This window comes from Hirundo rustica, chromosome 17 (genome assembly GCF_015227805.2).
Source record: "Hirundo rustica isolate bHirRus1 chromosome 17, bHirRus1.pri.v3, whole genome shotgun sequence".
Classification (NCBI taxonomy): domain Eukaryota; kingdom Metazoa; phylum Chordata; class Aves; order Passeriformes; family Hirundinidae; genus Hirundo; species Hirundo rustica.
In genome coordinates this window covers 2,952,425-2,971,964 of record NC_053466.1, presented here as the reverse complement: position 1 = coordinate 2,971,964, position 19,540 = coordinate 2,952,425, and the positions used below count along the sequence as shown (strand labels likewise).

The following is a 19,540-nucleotide window of genomic DNA, read 5'->3' as shown; positions in this document are numbered from 1 at the left end:
ATCACATTCCTATTGGTTTCAAGGTCTTTGATTTAGAGAAGGAAGGTTTCTAGTATGTGTTTTAAAAGCATATAGAAAAGTACAATCAAGTAATCGTGTCCCCCACTCTCCCCAAACACAGCCCAATATGTACCTGTGACCCAAAATTTCTTCTGAAGTTACAACAGATCATGTTTCAATTAATTTTTTAACATTTCAGGCCTCTAGATGACAAATAATCTGCAACAACTGAGTATATTTTATTTCATGAAAATATTTTATACCCAAATAAGTGATATACAATAACCAATGTTTAAAATTATTGAGGTAAATGCCTAACACCGTTAGTATAAATAAGGGATAAAAAATTTTAAGTGCACTCAATGTTTAGATCCACGTGTTTGTGTCTGGTTACTGCCTGGGTACACACTGACAAAGGTACCCAAGGTGTAACTTTCATGACCATTTCCACAGGCGGAAAATGACAAAAACATACTTGATATCATGGCTTAAAGTGCAGAAAATAGTCAGAAAATTAGCTGCAATAACAGCGCCATTAGCTCAGAGCCTACCAGCTTGAGAAAACTAAAAATAACCGTGTCCCACTAGCTTCTAATTCTGTGTGTCTTGAACAACAAGAAAACCCCACACTTCTCAGTCACTTTGTAAAAGATCCACAGATCAAAGAGAAATTCAGCTACTTATCCAGAACAGCACGGAATTTTACAAAACAAAACTGAAAACTGATTTTCTGGACTTCCATTAAGAACCAGGTAACTTCTAAATACAAAATTTACAGACAGAAGTAAAATTTTTACACCTGACCACACCCTTCCAATCAGTTGCTCCAGTGTGAATACTAAGTCAGGTTTTCTTCCTTTAGTGGGGGATTTTAGGGGCCTGTTTCTTCAAGACAGAACTGGTAAACTTCTTGGATGGGAAAATACATTTTGTGCCTACTACAACAATTTTGTGTTTTGGAATGCTGCTTCCTTATTGCCTTTACTAAAGCAATGCTTCCAGTGCTCTGTGAACAAACACCTGGGAGTCTGTAGTTACAATCCTCACCATCAGATTTACATCAGCAATAGAATATATTTGAAGCGTGTAATAGCCGAGCTGATAGAGAAAATCCAGTTTGGCTTCTGTATGCCAGGACTTGTGAAAACACCAAGTAGAAAGCTGTTTGCTGCTTGTGAACCACGACTGCTGCTGGAAAAAACCAAACAGCCCAGCAGGTTTTGTTTTTATGGTTATGTTTTTAGAATACAAAGGCACCACGGGTGACCTTGTGAACACTTGAGAGATCAGTCCCCATCTGCTTCAGCAGTAACCACACACTGCACCTGAACTCCACAGGCACTTGGTACAGATTGCAGTGGGATAACCTGAGATGGAGCTTGGTGTGAGAGACCACGCTCAGCCCAGGCTGTCAGGCACAGCTCCACTGGACTGTCACAGTCCCTCCTGTCTCATGGCAAAACCCCAGGTTTCTATTCCACAGTGATAGCTGGGGTGGTTTTTTTCCCCTTTGGCTTAAAACTTGTTCTCAGTTTGTGTTCAAAAAACAGCTTTAACCCATTAAAGCCCAAAGCTACTCTATAGAAGAACTGTGTTCCAAAAAAATTCAACTCCTAGACATAACCAGAATTAATGAAGCAGCCCAGGACAATTGCTGGAATCTTTCTTGGACAAACCTCTTATCAAGAAGACCAAATGGAAGTTTTTGCTTAGAGGAAATGAACAACACAGTAGCCTTGATGTCACAGAAGTGTCTGAAAGAAAGCAGCAATGTTAATTACAAATAATCTACTTTCATAAATAAATATACATCAAGAAAAGTTGTCTTCCAGATCCTTTGGAAGCAAAAAATATATAATGAGTTATGAAATACAACACTTCAGCAAAGAGAACACTTTTCTAAACAAGGAAGACCAAGGCATAGCTAATTACTTGGGAATCCAACACAGAGAAAGCACCTTTTGCTGCTTGTTTCTGAGGATTTATTAAAAATATATTTTCAATATAAAAGTATAAAATAATTACTACTTTGGCTTGGAAAAAAAAAACAGCAGTGGTTCTGATTTTCAAGCAAAAAAAATTATCCAGTGATAATTTCCTTCTAGTTCCTTCTTTTTAAAAAAAGATCCTTAAATGAGAAACAGGCAAATCTATCTCTCCAGACAATATGTGCCAGCTCATGAGAACTTTATAACAGTTATTGCTTTTATTTTCTTCCATGGAAGAGAAGAGTCAAGTCTCATTCCTACTCAGGTGGCCACACCACATCACAGTAAGTCTAGTTCTGGGTGTTTAGCAAGTTACAAAATATGTAAGTGCCACGGGAAAAAGGCACTGGAGAATTCAGCAAAGTAATAATTACTTGGCAGCAAAACATACTGGGGAAAGTGCTGGGAAAGCTTTCACTCCTACCATCTGTCAGGCTTTCCAGGGAGAGCAGCGCTAGCACTGAAACCAAGCGCTAATTGCTGCATGTCCCAAGTAATTTGTATCATGCCATGCAATATGGATAGGACAAGCAGTATCTTCTAGTAAATGCCAACATCAGATAAACGGGGAAAAAAAAAAAGAGTTCCACAACTTCTCTATCCATTCCTAACAAATACCCAAATGTACAATGTTATTTTCCATGTATTTATACAGCCACCATTCAGCATTAACGACAAAGATGCGAGACAGTGTTCACAGGAGGAGGGCTGCACACGCAGTGCAATCACAGCCCGCCATCCATTCCTTCAGATAGCAAAACCTGTATGAAAGGAACATTTAACATTTTTTTTTCCCTCTCTAAAGGGTTAGAACAATATTTATAATTATTCTTTAAACGGTAATCAGCAGTTCAACCAGTTCATCCACAGGGAGTCACCATAAGGCAGAAGCAGAATAGTGGGTTTATTTTCTTAAGCACAGGTTTACACAAAATTGGTGACGGCTGAGGTGACAGCATCACCTCTGTGATCCAGCTGGTCCTGGAGCCGTGCAAATTCAGCGAGTTCATTGAGTTCCTGAAATTGTCTGTCTGTTTTGTGGCTCACCAGTGACCGGTAGAAGTGGACTGCAAACACAATGAAAATCAATCCAAAGGGCACCATAATGGACGTGGATGCAATGGCTGCTGCCTGTCCTGACGTGATGGTAGAACTGTTGCTCTGAGGGGTGCTGTCAGTTTTCTTCTTTAAAGGAAGGAACTTCACCCAGCACAGTAACACCACTTCTGCAAGAAAGAGCAAAGTCCCAATGACAGTGGAAAATGCCCACGCGAGCTCAATGTGCCGGTGCATGCGCTCGTGAGGAGATTCCTTGACAGAGTTGAGGTTATGCACATTGCTAACAGCTTCTATGTTTGGAAGAATGCAGGTACTTATCATGAGTGCAAAAAGGTGAACTGCGACAAGCACAGTAGTGCAGGCACTGAAGGCTATCAAGAGCCCCTGAGGATAGTCGTGGTCTGGGTCGAGCTGAACTTCCACCATAGCCACCTGAAAAAGAAGGGGAAAGAGATGCAGTTACCTACCTACACCTTATATTATTTGATTATAGGTTATTCAAGTTTACACCATGTTTCTGGAAGATCATCCGATCAAAACAAAGTAAATCTGTATTTATATTTCTCTTCATGTCAACTGCACTCTCTTCATTAGGTCCAAATTTCAGTCTGAGCTATCAGAGGCCAGTTTTCACACTTATTGTTCTGTTGTAGAGCAAACCCACAACCACCTTTGCCACCTCCAGCTCATGCCAGCAAAACAGCTGGCCCTTATGAACAGCATACCTGGGCTCCTTTAGTGAAATATTTCTTCTTTTGTGTTATATTGAAGACACAGCTTTTGATTTTTCACTTATGAAATCTTTTGGAGTATCTATGAAAGGCTGCAAAGGCAGGGACTGCCTAAACAACCTCGGTGGTCCTTTCCCCTTGGATATTTGGGTTTAAGTTCTAAAGTGCAGAAACCTTTCATGAGAAAAATCACCTTTCCATGAGGCTCTCAGCTATATTCTTTTACTTGAGTATTTAAGCAGACTCTGGAACACAGATTCAAAATGTGAGTCTCCACAACGCCCATGGCAGCCAAGCAAGTCTGTTAGAGGCTGAAGGAAAGACAGAATCTCCAGAAAAGATAACACAGTGCTCCCAGGCATCACTGCTCCCCCAAAGATGAGGCTACTCATGAAGATGTTCCAGCCTTGCACTACCATAGGCAGCCATGCCCTTCTTGTAACCTTAGATCTCCAAGCATGCCTGTGCCTAAGGAGTAAAAAATCAGCATTAAACAACAGCACTAGGAAACTCATAAAACCAGCTGGAATATTTCTGTTAAAGAAAATGAAATAGAATGCCTTTTAACTGGTTTTAAAACTGCCAAGTGGTTTTGTGCATATGTGCAATTGATGAGTGACATTAATCCCAACGGCCCTCCTGAAATGATCTTTCCTGATAAATTTCCCTTTCAGACAAAGGACAGTTCCAAAGAGGGAATAATGCATCAAGCTCTCTGCTTTCAGCGCTCTTTCTCAAAGGAACTCATTAAACAGACAAAATATAGGTAAAATGCAGAGGAAAAAACCTGACAGTAATCTCAAATATAAGCACATCAAGCTGATAAGGAAGAAAGATTCGTGGGTAACACGGATGCAGGGAGGCACGGAAACCAGGGCTCCAAGACAGCTGCAAAAGCAGCAGGAACATTCAAACCTCACTATTTTGCAAGAGCTGAGCCAAGCTAACCTAGTCCTGGGTCCCATCTTCTTACGCATGTTCCAGGACACCAGAACTCTTAATCACTAACGCACACAATTATATTAAGGCAACCCAGGGTTTTGCTCAGACATGTTTCAACAGGCATTCCAGGCCATTTGCCAATTTTTAAATTCCTTTATTGAAAGCTTTTATTTTCATAAGCCTAACCACCCAGCCAACTAGGAAGCAGTTTCCAAGTGTTACAATTAACTTGACAAGAAATTATACCAATGCATATACAGTCCTTGCTCGAGGATTTAAAAATACCACTTTTCAGCTGTGGGAAACGTCACGTTTGAGAGGATAAACATTTGCTTGTCAGGTCTCTCTTCTGCAGGATTGCTTATTAAGTCGCAATGTACTCGTGGGATGTTGGGCTTCCTGTGTTTTTCACAGAACAACTGCAATCCTTCACCACTGAGAATTCATTTTCATACTTAAAGATTTTTCTTGTATGCCTTCTGCTGTGCCTCGACTCAAAGCCATCCAGCATGGCAAGACACTTTAATCCTTTATCCTAGTTCTCAGTATGATAACAAACATGGCACTAAAGAGCTTCATGAAATGAGGACTTTATTTTCTTTTAAGAACTGATTGTATTTAGTTTGGCAAACATTGAAGACATTTTATATTTCCATTTATCAACACCTCCATACTAATGATATCAAGCATTTGATTTTTGAGCTCCTTGTGTTCACGTCCGGCAGAGTAACCCCAGCCTGACCCATAAGTGAACAATCAGTTCATGTTTTCTGTCTCCTCAAACTCTCAGCAAAGCTAATTTGGGAACTCTTTCAGTGTAAACCAGCAGAAATGCTGCCAACCCTTTTCAACTCCGAGTTTACTTCCTGGGCCAAGCTTGAGCCAGGCACCTCAAACAAAAAGCTTCATTTTTCACCGTGAGGGCCTGTGCCTGTTTTCTAACAGTGATGCAAAGCGTCAGAAGCTCTTTCCTCCTTTGCTCATGCTGCAATTTCAAAATAAACAGATCACAACCACTCTTGTAAAGTAATACCTGCAAGAACAGGGCCCTGATGAAGTCATCTGATATGATCCAAATTCATATAAAGCCTGAACTCACAGGTACATGCCAACATTCTAGGCAGGATATGTTCCTGCTCTACTCGTTCAGAAGAGCTGCTCAGGGCAGGAACTGTCGTCATTGGCTGCACACTTTCCAATACAACACTTTTAGCACCTTATTCTTCACCACTTTCAAAGCCTCTCTGAACACTTGCTGCATGATTTGACGGTGCAGCTGCCATGCTGCAAGTGCCCCGGCTTTGCTGCGTAATCACAGTGTAACGTGGGCTGGAAGACACCTCAAGAGGTCATCTGGGCTAATCCCTGCTTCAAAGAAGAGCTAACTTTAACTTCAGATCATCCTACAGATATGACTGACAGATTTACTACAGCTCTTGACAAAGCTGTACATCTGAAGTACAGCTTCTTGACAAAACTAAAGGACTCATGACATTAGGACACAAGACTGAAGCTCTCATAAGCCTAAAAGTGGTGGGCATTTAGATGTTTTTAGAAGATAACTGAATTTTGGCACATAACTGTGTTAAGCCTTCAATAGTCCTGGATTTCAGAGTCAAAGCAGCCTGATTACTACCATATTGCAGGAAATTTAACAACTTGCCCTCTAGAAAAATCTGCACTTCAACTTCTTTTAAAGTTCAAAATACTGACCAAGTTCATTTCACTTATTTATTCATAAAGCTCCCATGCCTTATTAGACCAGAGGGGCTTAAATAAAGCCCCTGCTTTTAAATTAAAATCACAGGCTTACATCTTTTTCAGAATCAGTAGACAGTGCTGTAGAGAAAAGGAAATAAAATGCCTTATCTCAAGTAAATCTGTATTATCTATGAGCTATTATTTATTATTTACTTCCTCCCTTCCCCACAAAGATGCCTCTGAGCTCAGGTTGGTGGGGCTATAACCCAGTACTGGGACTGCATTTTATATGTCTAACACATCAGGAACGGCTTGAAAGAAAGCTGTGTTGATCAAACAGCACAACTGCATTTTTGAGGGCCCATCCATCATTGCTTGTCTATGGGTGGGACCACAGAGGAAACTCAATAACGAGCTGAGTGTCAGAGCATCACTGGGAATCAGCTCCTCTGGCTGGCTCCCTGTTTTCCTGACAGTACAATTCACTCCAGAGACGGGGGCGCAGAGCCAGGCTCTCACAGACTGTCTGCACCATTCATAAAGAGTTATAAACAACCCATACAGAGGCTCTGTATGAGCCAGAATAACTCACCGGAAATTAAAAACAGATAAGTCAAAATAATGATCTTATTTACTGGTTTTATACAGAAGGGAAACTAAGCATCATTCATGCATTAGTCCAGGATCTTGACTCTGCAGATTATTGTACACTGCAGAACGGCAAAACCCATTAATATTTGCTGATGCTGACACTGGAATACAAATACAGGATCTCATTTTATTTTGCTAGCAAACTTGAAAAGGCAATTCTCGTGTGTTTGGAGCAAATGCATCTTGAGGAGGTAAAACCCCTCTACACAGTGTAACAGCCAATCTATTCAGTAAGTACAAGTTCAGATTATCCAGAGGCTCAGGATCCCCGTTACATCCTCCAAACTACAGCAGCCACTCACAGCTGCTCCAAGACAGAACAGCAGGAGCCCCGAACACCCCACACTGCCTGCCTTGCTCGTCTATAACCTCGAGACAGGGATGTTCAAAGCAGGCACAAAACTTTCCTTTTGGGACTGGAGGAGAAGAAACTTTTTGCATGGGGGAAGATTTCTCCAGCACAACTCTAACCTGGAAGTGCAGCAGCACTACAGAAGGCTAAGTGGAAGCAGAAGCCACAAAACTGGGCCAGAAACTCCTGCTAGTTACAAAATGCCACAGTTTCACGCTATTCTACCAGCAACCCAGCTAAATAGCACTTAAAAACTTCTAGAGAGACTGTTTTAGTATTTAGAACAGCCAAGTGACCTTTACTAGACAAGGACAATGCTGTCTTGAGCTCCTGTAGAGCTCTGACACCAGCAGCCCCAGGTCTTACCTAACGCTACCTCAGCACCAACTGTTATTATGAAACATATTATATACGTTTCATAAACATTTATCACTGCAGTCTGCAGAACATGACTGAAGCTGTCTTCAGGACACCATGCTGGCCATATTTCAAAGGCAAGAGTTGACAGCTCTTTGATGATATTCAATATTTGAAGCATATATATCCCATCTAGACAAAGCCCAGCCAGCTTGGACCACTAGAGGTATCTGAAAGAAAACTGCTGCCTGGTAAATATCAGCATCAGAATCCTACATATAAGGAAGCCAACCACAGTGCATAATTCAGACCCCCAGTTCTGACTCAGTTATTTTCACAAAGCTGTTAACTGGTGGCAGGAGGAGATGTTGAGTCTTCTGGTTTTATGACTATTGGCATTCAACAACTTTCCTATGGTTTCTGACTCTCATATTGTAACATTGTCATGCTACTGTGTTATGCATCCCTGGTGACAAAAAGATGCCAACAAGTCAGAATAATTGTTCAAACAAAAATAACATGCCAGCAACCTATTCACTATGAAAAACAAACAAAGCCAAGAAGGAGAGGGAAGATCATGCAACAATATCTGGGCTATAATACAGAAGTGAGGAATAGCTGATGTCCCCACCAGTGTGTGGAATGAATCCTCCATTCTATAATGCACTACACATCCCCTACAACCAACAATTTCTCTACCTCTAACAATTTGGGGGATTGACACTACTAGCTGGTTCCATAAAATGGAAAAGCGTACTAAATGAGGTTATAAACTTCATGGATTTTCCCTCAGACATATGGCTCTGGATGATAGCATCCATGGAAACCTGAGTGAAGGAAATGCTCAGGTTTACTGGGGCAAGCTCAGCTCTCACATCAGTTGCCATCACCAGCCCCTGCAACTGTTTCTGAAACTCCCACACGGTGGCAAATCCTGATGCGGAGCTCTGAGAGAAAACTAATTGTAAAATAGGTTTTTAATCTTCCCTGAGGTAACATAACATTTTGGGGTTTGAAACCTGGCTGAGTGTTTCATACTCCACCTCACTGACCTGAGCAATGCCTCATTCCACCAGGGTATACATCATCAATCCTCAGGGAATAAACTTTGCAAAATGGCTGCAATTAGACATAAAAATAGTCTAAAAAAGGGGAACAGTTCAATGGGGATAAACTTAGCTTCTACTAGAGGATGCAAGCGCTCTTTAATCAAAGAGCAAGGATCAATGGGGCTGGCATGGAAACCAGCACGTTCCACTCCTGACAATTCTCATCAATTCACTGTGTGGTCCTGGATATGACATAACTTAAGCTCTTTCTTCCTTTGCCTGATAAGGAAAAGAGAGGAACAATGATCCTTCAATGTTGTTGCCAGCTTTGATCCAAGACGAGAATGTACTTTAGCAGCATTTTGTTCAAGTATCAGGTGCCAAAGAACTGCGGTCAGTAAACAATGCACAGGCGTGACAGAACAGCCCAGCTTCTCAAGGCTGGAGAGGGACAACTCGAAAAGATCAGCAAAGTTTTTAAAATAAATCTAAAAATACTCGAAAGTTAACTCAGCTCTTCTGAAACAAGATTAGGAAATATTTGCTAGGGGACTAGGACTGTCAGTGCAAAACCAAAGAGACTACGTGTGGATTTCCACGCTGAACTTGTTAAAGAAAGGAAAAAAAAGTGGATTTTTTTTTTCTGAGGGGGAGCTTTGGAAATGCTTAAATATCAATGTTCACACATAACATTCCTCGCAAGTAGAGATTTTGTTAATTGGAACGAAGCGGCTTTTTCCTGAAATACCCTAAGTAACAAATTCAAAAGCAGCAGTTTTCAACAGCAGGAGTCTGAACCCCTAGAATTCTAGAGAATTAAGAAAGAAGTAAAAGCCTCACCTCATACATCCACGGATTTTTAGAGTCCACACACACCTTATCTTTAGAGAAAAACCAAGGAATTCAAGACATTAAGTATGACCATAAAACTATAGCATTTACACTGAGATGCAACCTCCCTTGGAAAGAAAATTTATAAACCCCAACAAAGGCGCATTTTCTCCCATGTTCTCTCTCAATGTAAAGGCCTGACTCGAGCAGCCACAAAGCGCTCTGAGGCGGCAAGAACGGGTGTTCAACGAGGAAAACTCATGATCAGAAGCGGCGTGTGAGCTCCCAGCCGGATGTGTGTTTGTTACCCAAGGAGAAGCGACTCAAACGCATGAACACAGCCGCCTGTCAGTCAAACGAGCAGCACTCCACCACCTCCCCAGGAGTTGTGGGCTGTTTTTAGCCTTTGGAGGAGGACAGTGACATTTATTTGACCGTCAGGAAGCCGCTGTGTTTTCCAACAGCATCACTGGAACAATGGCTCTGGAAAGGCGTCGATTCAACGGCTGAAAATATTCAGTTCGTTGAAAGTGGGGCAAAAAAATCAAAATAAAGCAAATCAGAGGAGTGAAATTCCGAATTTATAAACCGTGAAGCGTTTGTAACAGCTGCATAAAGGGGCTGAGGGCAGTTTGCAGCTTTGCATGTCAGATGTCTGGTCAGATGAGGAAGTCTGTGAGTTACTGTATTTCAAATTACATGGAACTTTCATATGAGATAATGTGGGCTACTAGACTGTGCTTCACCTCAAGCTCCAAAGGAAACACACACGGACAAAAAAACATTTCTAAATCACGCACAAAACTCCAACCCAAGTAACATCCAAGATTTTCCTTAAATAAAAACCAGAAACCTCGCAACTGCAAAGGATTGATGTGGATGAGTCTCAGCCGCACCACTAACTTTAACTAGTTGTATTTTCTGGTTTATTTAAAAGCAGCTCCAGCGGAACAGCTGCCCTTGCCCTCGCCGCGCAAGGCGTGCGGTGGGAGAGAGGAGCGGGACGGAAACGCCGCAACCCGGGCAGCGCTGCGGGGCTCCGTGCGCGGCCCCTTCGCCCCCGACACCCCGGAACACGACACGGTGCCCCCGTGCCCAGCGCCCCGCCGAGCCGCCCACGGCACACGCGGCAGGCATCGCGGCTTCTGCGGCCCCGAGCATCCTCCGCGGGGGGAAATACGTGACCATCTAACAAATCTCGCATTATTCTGGCAGAGATAAAATCCGAGAGGCAGCTCTGAACTCGTGCCATGAAGCGCTCCAAAACAAACGAGCTACCGAAGCGAGCTGCCGGGAGAGCTGCTCCCGCTGCCCGGGGCGGGCCGGGCGCTCCGGGGCGGCAGCGCCCGCCCCGCTCCCCGCCGCCCCAGGTGCCACACGCCGGCAGCGCCCGGGACCGGGACCGGCCCCTCCGTCCTCACGGCAGCGAGCTCCGGCGGGAGAAGCAGAAGCGGCGGCGGCGGCGCTCCCGGCCCCGTGCCACCCCCCGCCCGCCGGGCCAGGCCGGGCGCTCACCATGGCGAAGCCGGAGAGCAGCGCGGAGGTGCGGCTGGAGGCTTTCAGCTTGGCTCGGCTCAGGTAGAGCTTCCGCCAGGACAGCGCCTGCATCGAGTGCTCGTTCAGGCTCATGGGCTCGGGGCGGAGGAGCGGAGCGAGGCGAGGCGGAGCGGGGCCGGCGGGCGGTGGCGGCTCTTTCCGGCACAGCGGGCCCGGCCGCGCTAACACCCCATGGCGGCAGCGCGGCTCTGCCGGCCCGGGGCCGCGCCCGCCGCGCGCCCCGCGAGCCTGCGCGCCCCGCCCCGGGCCCGCCCCGCCGCGCCTCATTGGCCCGCCCCGCCGGGCCCCGCCTCCGGCCCCGCCCCGCCGCGCGCCGCCGCTTCCCGGCAGCCTCGAGCCTCAGCCCGCGCGGGCGCTGTGCCCCGGGGCGCCGCCCGCCGCTAGGGGGCGCCGCGCCGGGAGAGCCGCGGTCCCTGAGGGCGCTGAGGGACCCGCGGGGCTGCGGGGCCCAACCCCGGCCGGAGCCCCCGCCCCGAGCCCCCGCCCCGAGCCCCCGCCGCGTTCCTCGAGTGGAGCAGCTCAGCTGGAGTGCAGCTGACGGGAATCTGCAGTTTCCGGTGGGTTTGTGCCCCTCAGCCCCGTGCGGGAGCCCCTGAGCTCCTCTGGGGTGTCCTCCTGCAACGCGTCCCTCAGAACAAAACACAAAGCCCTCAGAACAAAACACGAAAGCGCTTCAACATCTTCCTTTTGTAGCCACCCGTCTTAAAAGGCTTATAACGTTTAACCTACACCTGGCCCAGTGGGTCCAAACCAGTCAGAGCATCCACCCTCTCTTCCAGTTAAAATTGTCCCAACATAACCCTTTGTCACGTAGTTCAGGTCTTTCATAACATTTTGTAGGCCCAGAGCTCTTGATAAACCCGCCTTTATCAGCAAGCACTTGATAAGGTTGATTAAGCAGAACATTTCAACATCTATACATGCCAGTGTAGAAAGACTTTTTATTACCAGGTTCACATAAACCCTTTAAACCATAATTCATTTTTTCTGTGTTTTACAGAGGGAAAAGTGAGGCGTAGAGCAGAACTCCCCAGGGAATACTCAGCAGATCTGAAGGTGATTTCTGAAAAGGTGAGGCAAAACACTGCTTGTGCCACATCAAATTTGTGCCTCAGGAGACTTAAGGGATGTGTAAGAAACAAACCTGTTGCTATCGATTTGTAGTTAAGAAAAATAGTATTTTAACAATACAAATAATACTCGACAAGGATACTTTTATTATTAACAGGCACACAGATGGTCACCTAGGAGATGAATCCATTCTAGTTCCATTTGCAATCAAAAACATTGTTAGTTTGTATTGTTTTGACACTTTCCACTTTATTTACAAGTAGGAAAATCACGGCAGATTGTCTTTAATATTTTTGCTTTGTTCTTCACACCTTTCTGATTTGCAAGGTTCTTCACCTACTTAAACACAGCAAAAGGAATGACAATTGATACCAACAAGGTCATTTGATGCTTTGCATGTGCAAGGCATTCTTTTTAAAAAGATGTAGCAAAAACATACAAGAAAAATAATCTTAAGGATTTGAAGTCTTCAGAGGCATTCCCTGTACAATGTAGATCTGATCTCGTTCCCTTCTCAGGAAATAAACACAGCCCTCCTGTTATAAACAACTTCGGGTGAGATTTTTATCTACAGGAGCATTAAAACACCTCAGTAGAAGAACAAGCTAGACTTTGCATAAAAGCCCTGCTGTTGTATCACCGACTCCACAGAATTTTGGCCAGTCTTTCTCTTTTTTGGGTGCCAATACATTTGTGTAGGATCAATTTGAGTGGAAGTCCAGCACAAGTTAAAATTTAGAGGTGGATTTGGCAGTGTTAGGTTTGTGGTTAGACTTGATGATCCTAAATTTTTCCCAACTTAAATGAGTCTGTGATTATAAAACACTACTCGTTCTTTGGTGTGCTTTCATTATTAACCCTCTTCCCCCAAAAAACAGAACAGAAGACCACCCCACAATCAACCCTCTCTGTGTCTCCCACTAGTGCCTGATGCCAAGCCTGAGCACCAATGAGGAGCAAACCAATTGTGATTTATCACTTTTTTCTTGGGAGATATGCTTACCATCAAAACACAGTAACTTCCTCCATACCTCAGACAAACGTCTGAGTCTCTGTCCTATGGAATTATATATTTAAAAATATTTTGCATTGCTGCTCATAAGCTGTGACAAATGTTTATGTATAAGTACATAACCAATGTGGACTGTTCACTATTTCTTCTTCTTTCTGTGCAAAATGATGGTTGAACTGTGACATCATGAGGGAATACTACTGCACTAGGTCTTGACCTCTTCCCTAAAATCAGATTTCTCTTAAAAAAAAAAAAAAAACAACACACCCACAAGAGGCATACGTCTGACAAGGACTTCAAATGTCTTTCTAAATAATTGTATTAAAATAGACTCTTTGAACTCACTGTTCCTCTATTTTCCTGTCCATCACTCTCAGTCCTTTTTATTGGAAAGGGCTTTAAAGATTCAACAACATTAAACACTGCTGTACTGCTGAGTTTGTATTTCATTCAGAGAAACAGTATGAAAAAAGACCTACAGAATCAGTGAAGACATTTCATCTCATGCCCTTTTCCAAACCAGACCCATGTGTCGTTTTGAGATTCCAAGCCTCAGTGTTGTAGCTTTGAAATAAACATTCCTCTCCTGTAAGAAAGAAAAGAAAAATCGGTTTGTTAAACAGAAAAACATACATTAAGGATCAACATGAGGACCACAGGAGTGCACCCTTTTCCCTTTGTGTCCCATTTTACAGCTCCATCTGAGGTACAAACTAAACAGGGCAAATTATTTCCAATTCTATTACTCATTATGACACACCTCTACACTGCCATTCTAGAAACTAGAAGAGTCAGCCATGCTTAATTAACTCCTAGAAATGCTTCAGGGAGTTCTTCCGAAGTCACGCTGGGGCTCAGGGCCGGGGTCTGCTGTCACCTGTGACTCGTGCAATTGCGGAAGGCCACCAAAAGGGTGTATCCTGCCCTCTCCCTTCATCTCAGCCCTCTCCAGCCTGAGCATCGCACCGATGAAATGGCTACAGAGCTTCAGTGCATGGACCCAATGGAAAAAAAAAAAAAAAATTATATATATATATATATTTATTTTTTTTTTTCTTTTCTTTTTTTTTTTTTTCCCCTAAATGGTTGAGTTTTCTCAGGTCGGGTCACTGAACTGACTCCCCCTGTGGCTGCACCAACACCAGACTTAATGCAGGAAAAGTGAGGGATGTACATGCAAGAGAAAGGGAACGGGCCCTTTCAGCAGCAGGCTGTTATTACCCCTAATTAGAGGTAATGTCAACCCGTTCTCTGGATCATTTATGCATGAACACAATCGGAGCAGGTGGCAGAAGTCCAAGTTTCTTTCCAGAAAGCCCTGAGAAATCTGTACACTGTCACAAGGATACTCACAGTTCTTTTTTTTCTGCTAAAAATGTACTTCTGTATTTTCTGTAGGAGGTTGAATAGGTTCGCTGAGTACCCTGTGATTAATGTGATCCGGTGCTGAGCACACCGAGGCACTGCCCTCGGCAGAGCAGCTTTGCCAAAACGGATCTCCAGCTTCACATGCAAATCAGCCACTTCCATTTGTTCCTGTTACTGCCCCCAACCCGAATCAAGCCGCCACAAAGTGGAAGTCATGGTGGATCTCCACTAAAAACAACACATTTGAACTTGCAAAAGGCAAATACAGGTTTGCCAACAGTCCCAGGGAGGTTAAGGGAAACATCTCGGCAAATCTCATCTGGAGTAGACCTTGATGGAATTTCTGCAGAGGAAACATTTTGATCTGCCATGTCTAGAAAAATTGTATTTCAGCTTCCTTCATCAAATAGTGAAATGCTTAAATAACTCATCTTCCATCCTAACCCAAGGTAAAGAAAGTATAGAATGGTAGATCTTACAGGATAAACAGTATTTTCAAAATGTTTTAAGATTAGTCCAGTTCATTCTGAGCAATGGGAAGTAGTTGTTTTAAAGCTCCATGGGGTGAAATGATCCCATGTCTTCACAGAGCATTCCCCAGCACAGCACTTGAGCTCTGGTTTCAGCATGAGCCCCGCAGTACAACGTTAATTAAATGACAGCTCTCAGTTCCGAGCTAACGAGGTCAGGATCCAGCGCCTTGGCATGATTAGATCTTAAATAATTTAAGCTACATTAACATCTAGCAAAAAAAAAGTTTTAGTGTTTTTTTTCAGAGTTCAGTCCAGCCCCTTTCCCGATAACCACCACTCCCTTTCCACAGCTGATACTGTGGTTTTTGCATTATATCACAATGCTGATGTGTTTTCCCCGTATTTTTGGCTGTGAAGAAGGCCAGCCCTGTGTCAGCCCTGGGCTGTCCCATCCAAGCACTGCCTGATGGCGCCCAGCTCTGGGCACTGTTGGAAAACTCCGCCATGATCTGCTCAGAGAAACCAGCCCCAACCCTCCTCAGCCAGCACCAAGCATGGGAATTTAATATTGCTTCTAAATGTTTTTATCCTGTCTGATGCAGCTGTGGATATGGATATTCTCATCATCCACAACCTACACATTCCCCCTCCCCTTTTTTTTTCCCCCAGGTCTTTTAAGTTTGGATAGGTTTCTTGTTATTGACAGAAATTATTCCCATCAATAACAAAAACCCTATTATTTCCAGATTACACTGATTATTTCCATGGTATAATGAACTGTAGTTTAATGGGTATCATTTCTGTCTTAAAACAAGATTTGAAAAGTGTTTTCTATTTTTAGAGCTCTATAGATAGAAACTGTGTTGTTCTGAAGCATTTACTTCCACACTTCCAGAATGTGCTCTAGTGTTTCCAGGTGTATGTGATGGATACAGTCCTTGGTGGGTTTGCTTGATACACCAAGAGTCTCAGATTGTCCATGTCCAAAAAAAACCCCACAAGATTTAGAAAAATGAATTTTCTTTTATGTCTCTGTTCTGTCTCTTTTGGTAGACTTTTGCAGCATGGATGGATGATGTGTTTTTTGTCTGATGATTCTCTAGCAACATCCATTTATCTTGTATGCTGACCTCAATCCTACAGATGTACACATGCATTTAATTTTAAGATTGAGTAATCTTGGCTGAAAGGTCGAGATATGTATATATCTCCTCAGGATTATGGATTAATAATGCACTTGCTCCAACAGACATCTGGAATCCACACTTCAATATATAGCCTATAAAACACTTCCATACCATAATAAAGTTCAATCATCTGCAAATAGGGAGATGTTAGAGAAAGATTACATGATTTTTCAAGATTCTGCAAACAGTTCTTGGCAGAATCAGAAGGAGAAGCTCCCTGCCTTAAATGCAGTTAGAACTCTGTCCTGTCCTGCCTTTATCCATGTGTCATGGATGATTAAAATAGGGATGGTTCCAAAGAGCTCAACGGCAAGGCCTGCAAAGCTGAATTTTAATGTGTTTTAAATTTTGCATTAACACTTAATATATTTCATATAATACCTAGGATGCTTAACTGATTGCAAAAATCAAACCAGAAGAGCACTGCCAAAGCCATCAGCCCCGACCCTGGGTTTGAGTATCCTTTGATGTTCCTTTCCTTGAGGGGTGTGGAGGGGAAGTAAAGGATGTCGCTTCAGAGAGGAGCCACGCTGTGGAACCTGGGGGCTGTTCAAAACCTGCACTCTGACCCTGCTATTGCAATCAGATGGTCCCAATACTTGCTCAGCATCAATTTAGAATAGATGTTAGTGGGTGTTGTAGAAATGAGACCCGCCGATAGTTTTAGGAACTGCACCATCTCCATCCTGCAGATTTTTTGTATCAGCAGCTACTTCGTAGCATTTTAACCTACTTTCTCCTGCGATTTCTAACTACTTGTTGTACCTGCGGGTTGCAAAGGCAATTATGGTTTATTTAACACCTGTTTAACGCAATTTACAGTACATTCTAGATTTTATGACCGGTTCTCACAAGACACGTGGATGCAGTGCCGGGAGCGGTGCCGGCACCAGCCGGGGTGCGCGTTCCGCGCCGAGCTGCACCGCACGTGTGGCAGAGGCACGGAGCGAAGCCACCACCACAATTAACCCAAACTTCGTGTCTTATTGTAAGATTATTTTCAAGTGTTTGCTGCATTAATTCGCCACTCTTTTCCCCGGCTTTTCGCCGTTGGGGTCAGGCACCCTCGACGAGCTCAAATTACCTCCGGTTAAGCAGAACCGCTCAACTCTCCGGGCACATCCCGGGGGCTGCGGTGCCAACCCAGGGACCGTCCGCGCCTTTGTGGGGCCCCGTCCCCGTCCCCCCGCTGCCGCTCAGCGCCTGCGTGCCGCGCACTCGTGACCGAACACCGCACGGCGGGGCCGGCGGCCAGCACAGCGCCGGTACCGCCCCGGTACCCCGGCCAGCAGAGCGCCGGTACCGCTCCGGTATCCCCCCCCAGCCCCACATCCCGGCCAGCCAAGCGCCGGTACCGCCCCGGTACCCCGGCGAGCTCCCCATCCCGACTAGCACAGCGCCGGTACCGCCCCGGTATCCCACCCAACCCCCTCATCCCGGCCAGCCCAGAGCCGGTACCGCCTCGGTACCCCGGGCATTCCCCCCATCCCGGCCAGCCCAGCGCCGATCCTGTGCCGTGCCCCCGGACATCAACCCCGCCCGTCCCGGCCAGCGCAGCGCCGGTACCGCGCCGTGTCCCCGGTCCGCCCCCCCGCCACCCCCCGGCCCCGCCGCTGTTTACGTTCCGGGCACTGCGACGCCTGCGCCCCGCTCCGCACGCAGCGCCTGAACATGGTTCCTTAGGACTTTGCAAAAGGCATCGCCGCCGCCCCCCTCCCCTTCCCTCCCCCTTTCTCTCTCCCCCCCCCCCCCCCAAAAAAAAAAAAAAAAAGTCCTGGTGCAAAATTGCAAAACTTTAGCGAGCCCTGGATGGCTTTTGTTTTGCCTTCTCCCCATTTGGGCCAAATATGCAGGACAGGAACTGTTGACAAATAAGTGATGAAACTCTCCAAAAAAATGGAGGCAAAGAAAGACTCTGGAAGAAGATTGGTGTGTAGCTGGCTTCGGTCTCTTTCCTATTCGTGCCTTTTAATTGATTTTGCTTAATTGTTTGCAAAGGGAGAAATGCATGTGGGACGTAGGCAGCGGAGCGACTTAGTTTGCAAGAGCGCGGCTGAGGCAGCGGGGAAGGGGCGGAATGGAACCGAGGGACGGGCAGGGTGGGACGATCATGGATCATTATTTTTTCCGGTGCGTGCGGGTTTGCGCTGATCCACCGCGCGTGTCCGCGGGGCTGCGGGGCGGGTTCGCAGGGCGCGAGCTGCCGGGAGAGGGGCAGAGCTGCCGGCGGCAGCCGGCGGACCGGGCTCCCCCCGCTCCTCCGGGGACCTACCTTGTCCCCGCCGCCTCCAGCCCCGCCGTCTCCGCGCCCGCCGCAGCTTCCCCGGGGCAGCGGCACCGGCCTCCGCCGGGCCTACCCTACATCCCCCCGCCTTGAACTCGTTGCTGCCCCTCGGCCGCGGACCCCCGCGCTTTCGGCGCTGCCGAGCGTGCGGGGCGGCGGGGGGAGCGCGCGGGGGCTGCGCATCCATCGCGGCGTTACATAAAGCGATCTGGTTTTTAAATCGCCGCTTCCGGTGTGACTATGGAAACACTCGGATTATGTAAATACCGAAACCTGGATGCTGGGCATCAGATGCGAAGATTCGCCCCCCTTCCCTTCCCCGGGGAATTAGCTCGCGTTCACGTGCAATAATAATAATATTTTTTTTAAAATGATCCGGTCGTTAACGAGCGTTGACCGCCGTTCACGGGTTTTCACGGGATTACAAAACGCATCGGTGCTGTAGCTTGTGAATTGTCGGCGAGTTACGTGTCCCCCACTCGCCTTCCAGCGCCAGCCCCTGCTCAGCAGCCCAAGTTTGAGTTTTCCTGAAGCCAAGCACCTGTTATTCCTGCCGAGTTCCGTGTCACGGGATGGAAAAGGTGCATGCAGCGGGGTTGGAGCTTGTTTGGGTTCAGGTTTTGTTCAGTTTGTGCCTTGCCATCTTAATTATTTTCCCCAGGATGTGTTTATCAAAGCGTTGTGCATGATCCATGTGCTTTCCTCGATTTTTTCTTTTCCGGACAACGTGTTTTATTTTGTTTTGGGTTTTGGGGTTTTTTTTTGTCTTTTCTAGCGCTGCATCGGCCGAAGGCGGTACGATGAGAACGAGGACCTCTCGGACGTGGAGGAAATTGTCAGCATCAGGAGTTTCAATTTGGAAGAGAAATTAAAGAGTAAAATGTACCACGGGGATTTCGTGCATGCCATGGACGGCAAAGGTAACGC

At 45.7% G+C, this 19,540-nt stretch overlaps 2 protein-coding genes across 4 annotated transcripts in view; one reads left to right on the top strand and one right to left on the bottom strand.

Annotated features, from left to right (window-relative positions):
- Positions 1-220: 220 nt before the first annotated feature.
- ORAI1 (ORAI calcium release-activated calcium modulator 1) lies at positions 221-11,402 on the bottom strand. The gene is made up of 2 exons (XM_040080820.2): positions 11,177-11,402; positions 221-3,479 (listed from the first exon to the last, which is right to left on the bottom strand). Exons 1-2 carry the CDS (start codon positions 11,288-11,290, stop codon positions 2,913-2,915), a joined length of 681 nt encoding a protein of 226 aa, XP_039936754.1. The 5' UTR covers positions 11,291-11,402; the 3' UTR covers positions 221-2,912.
- A 6,736-nt stretch (positions 11,403-18,138) lies between these two features.
- KDM2B (lysine demethylase 2B) overlaps positions 18,139-19,540 on the top strand; it is a 106,216-nt gene continuing 104,814 nt past the window's right edge. For 2 of the 3 annotated variants that reach the window (XM_040080518.2, XM_058422770.1), the window contains exons 1-2: positions 18,139-18,258; positions 19,389-19,533. In XM_040080518.2, the coding sequence (XP_039936452.1) occupies positions 18,208-18,258; positions 19,389-19,533 (196 nt within the window). In that variant the 5' untranslated portion in view covers positions 18,139-18,207. Of the gene's footprint in view, positions 18,259-18,866; positions 19,195-19,388; positions 19,534-19,540 lie in introns of those variants that run through there. The other variant, XM_058422771.1, reaches the window with a different exon arrangement.

Coding starts and splice junctions, on each gene's coding strand:
- ORAI1 (XM_040080820.2), bottom strand. CDS start 11,290: ATGAGCCTGAACGAGCACTCGATGCAGGCGCTGTCCTGGCGGAAGCTC. Junction 3,480..11,176: donor TGCTCTCCGGCTTCGCCATG/GTGAGCGCCCGG, acceptor CTTCTTTTTCAG/GTGGCTATGGTGGAAGTTCA.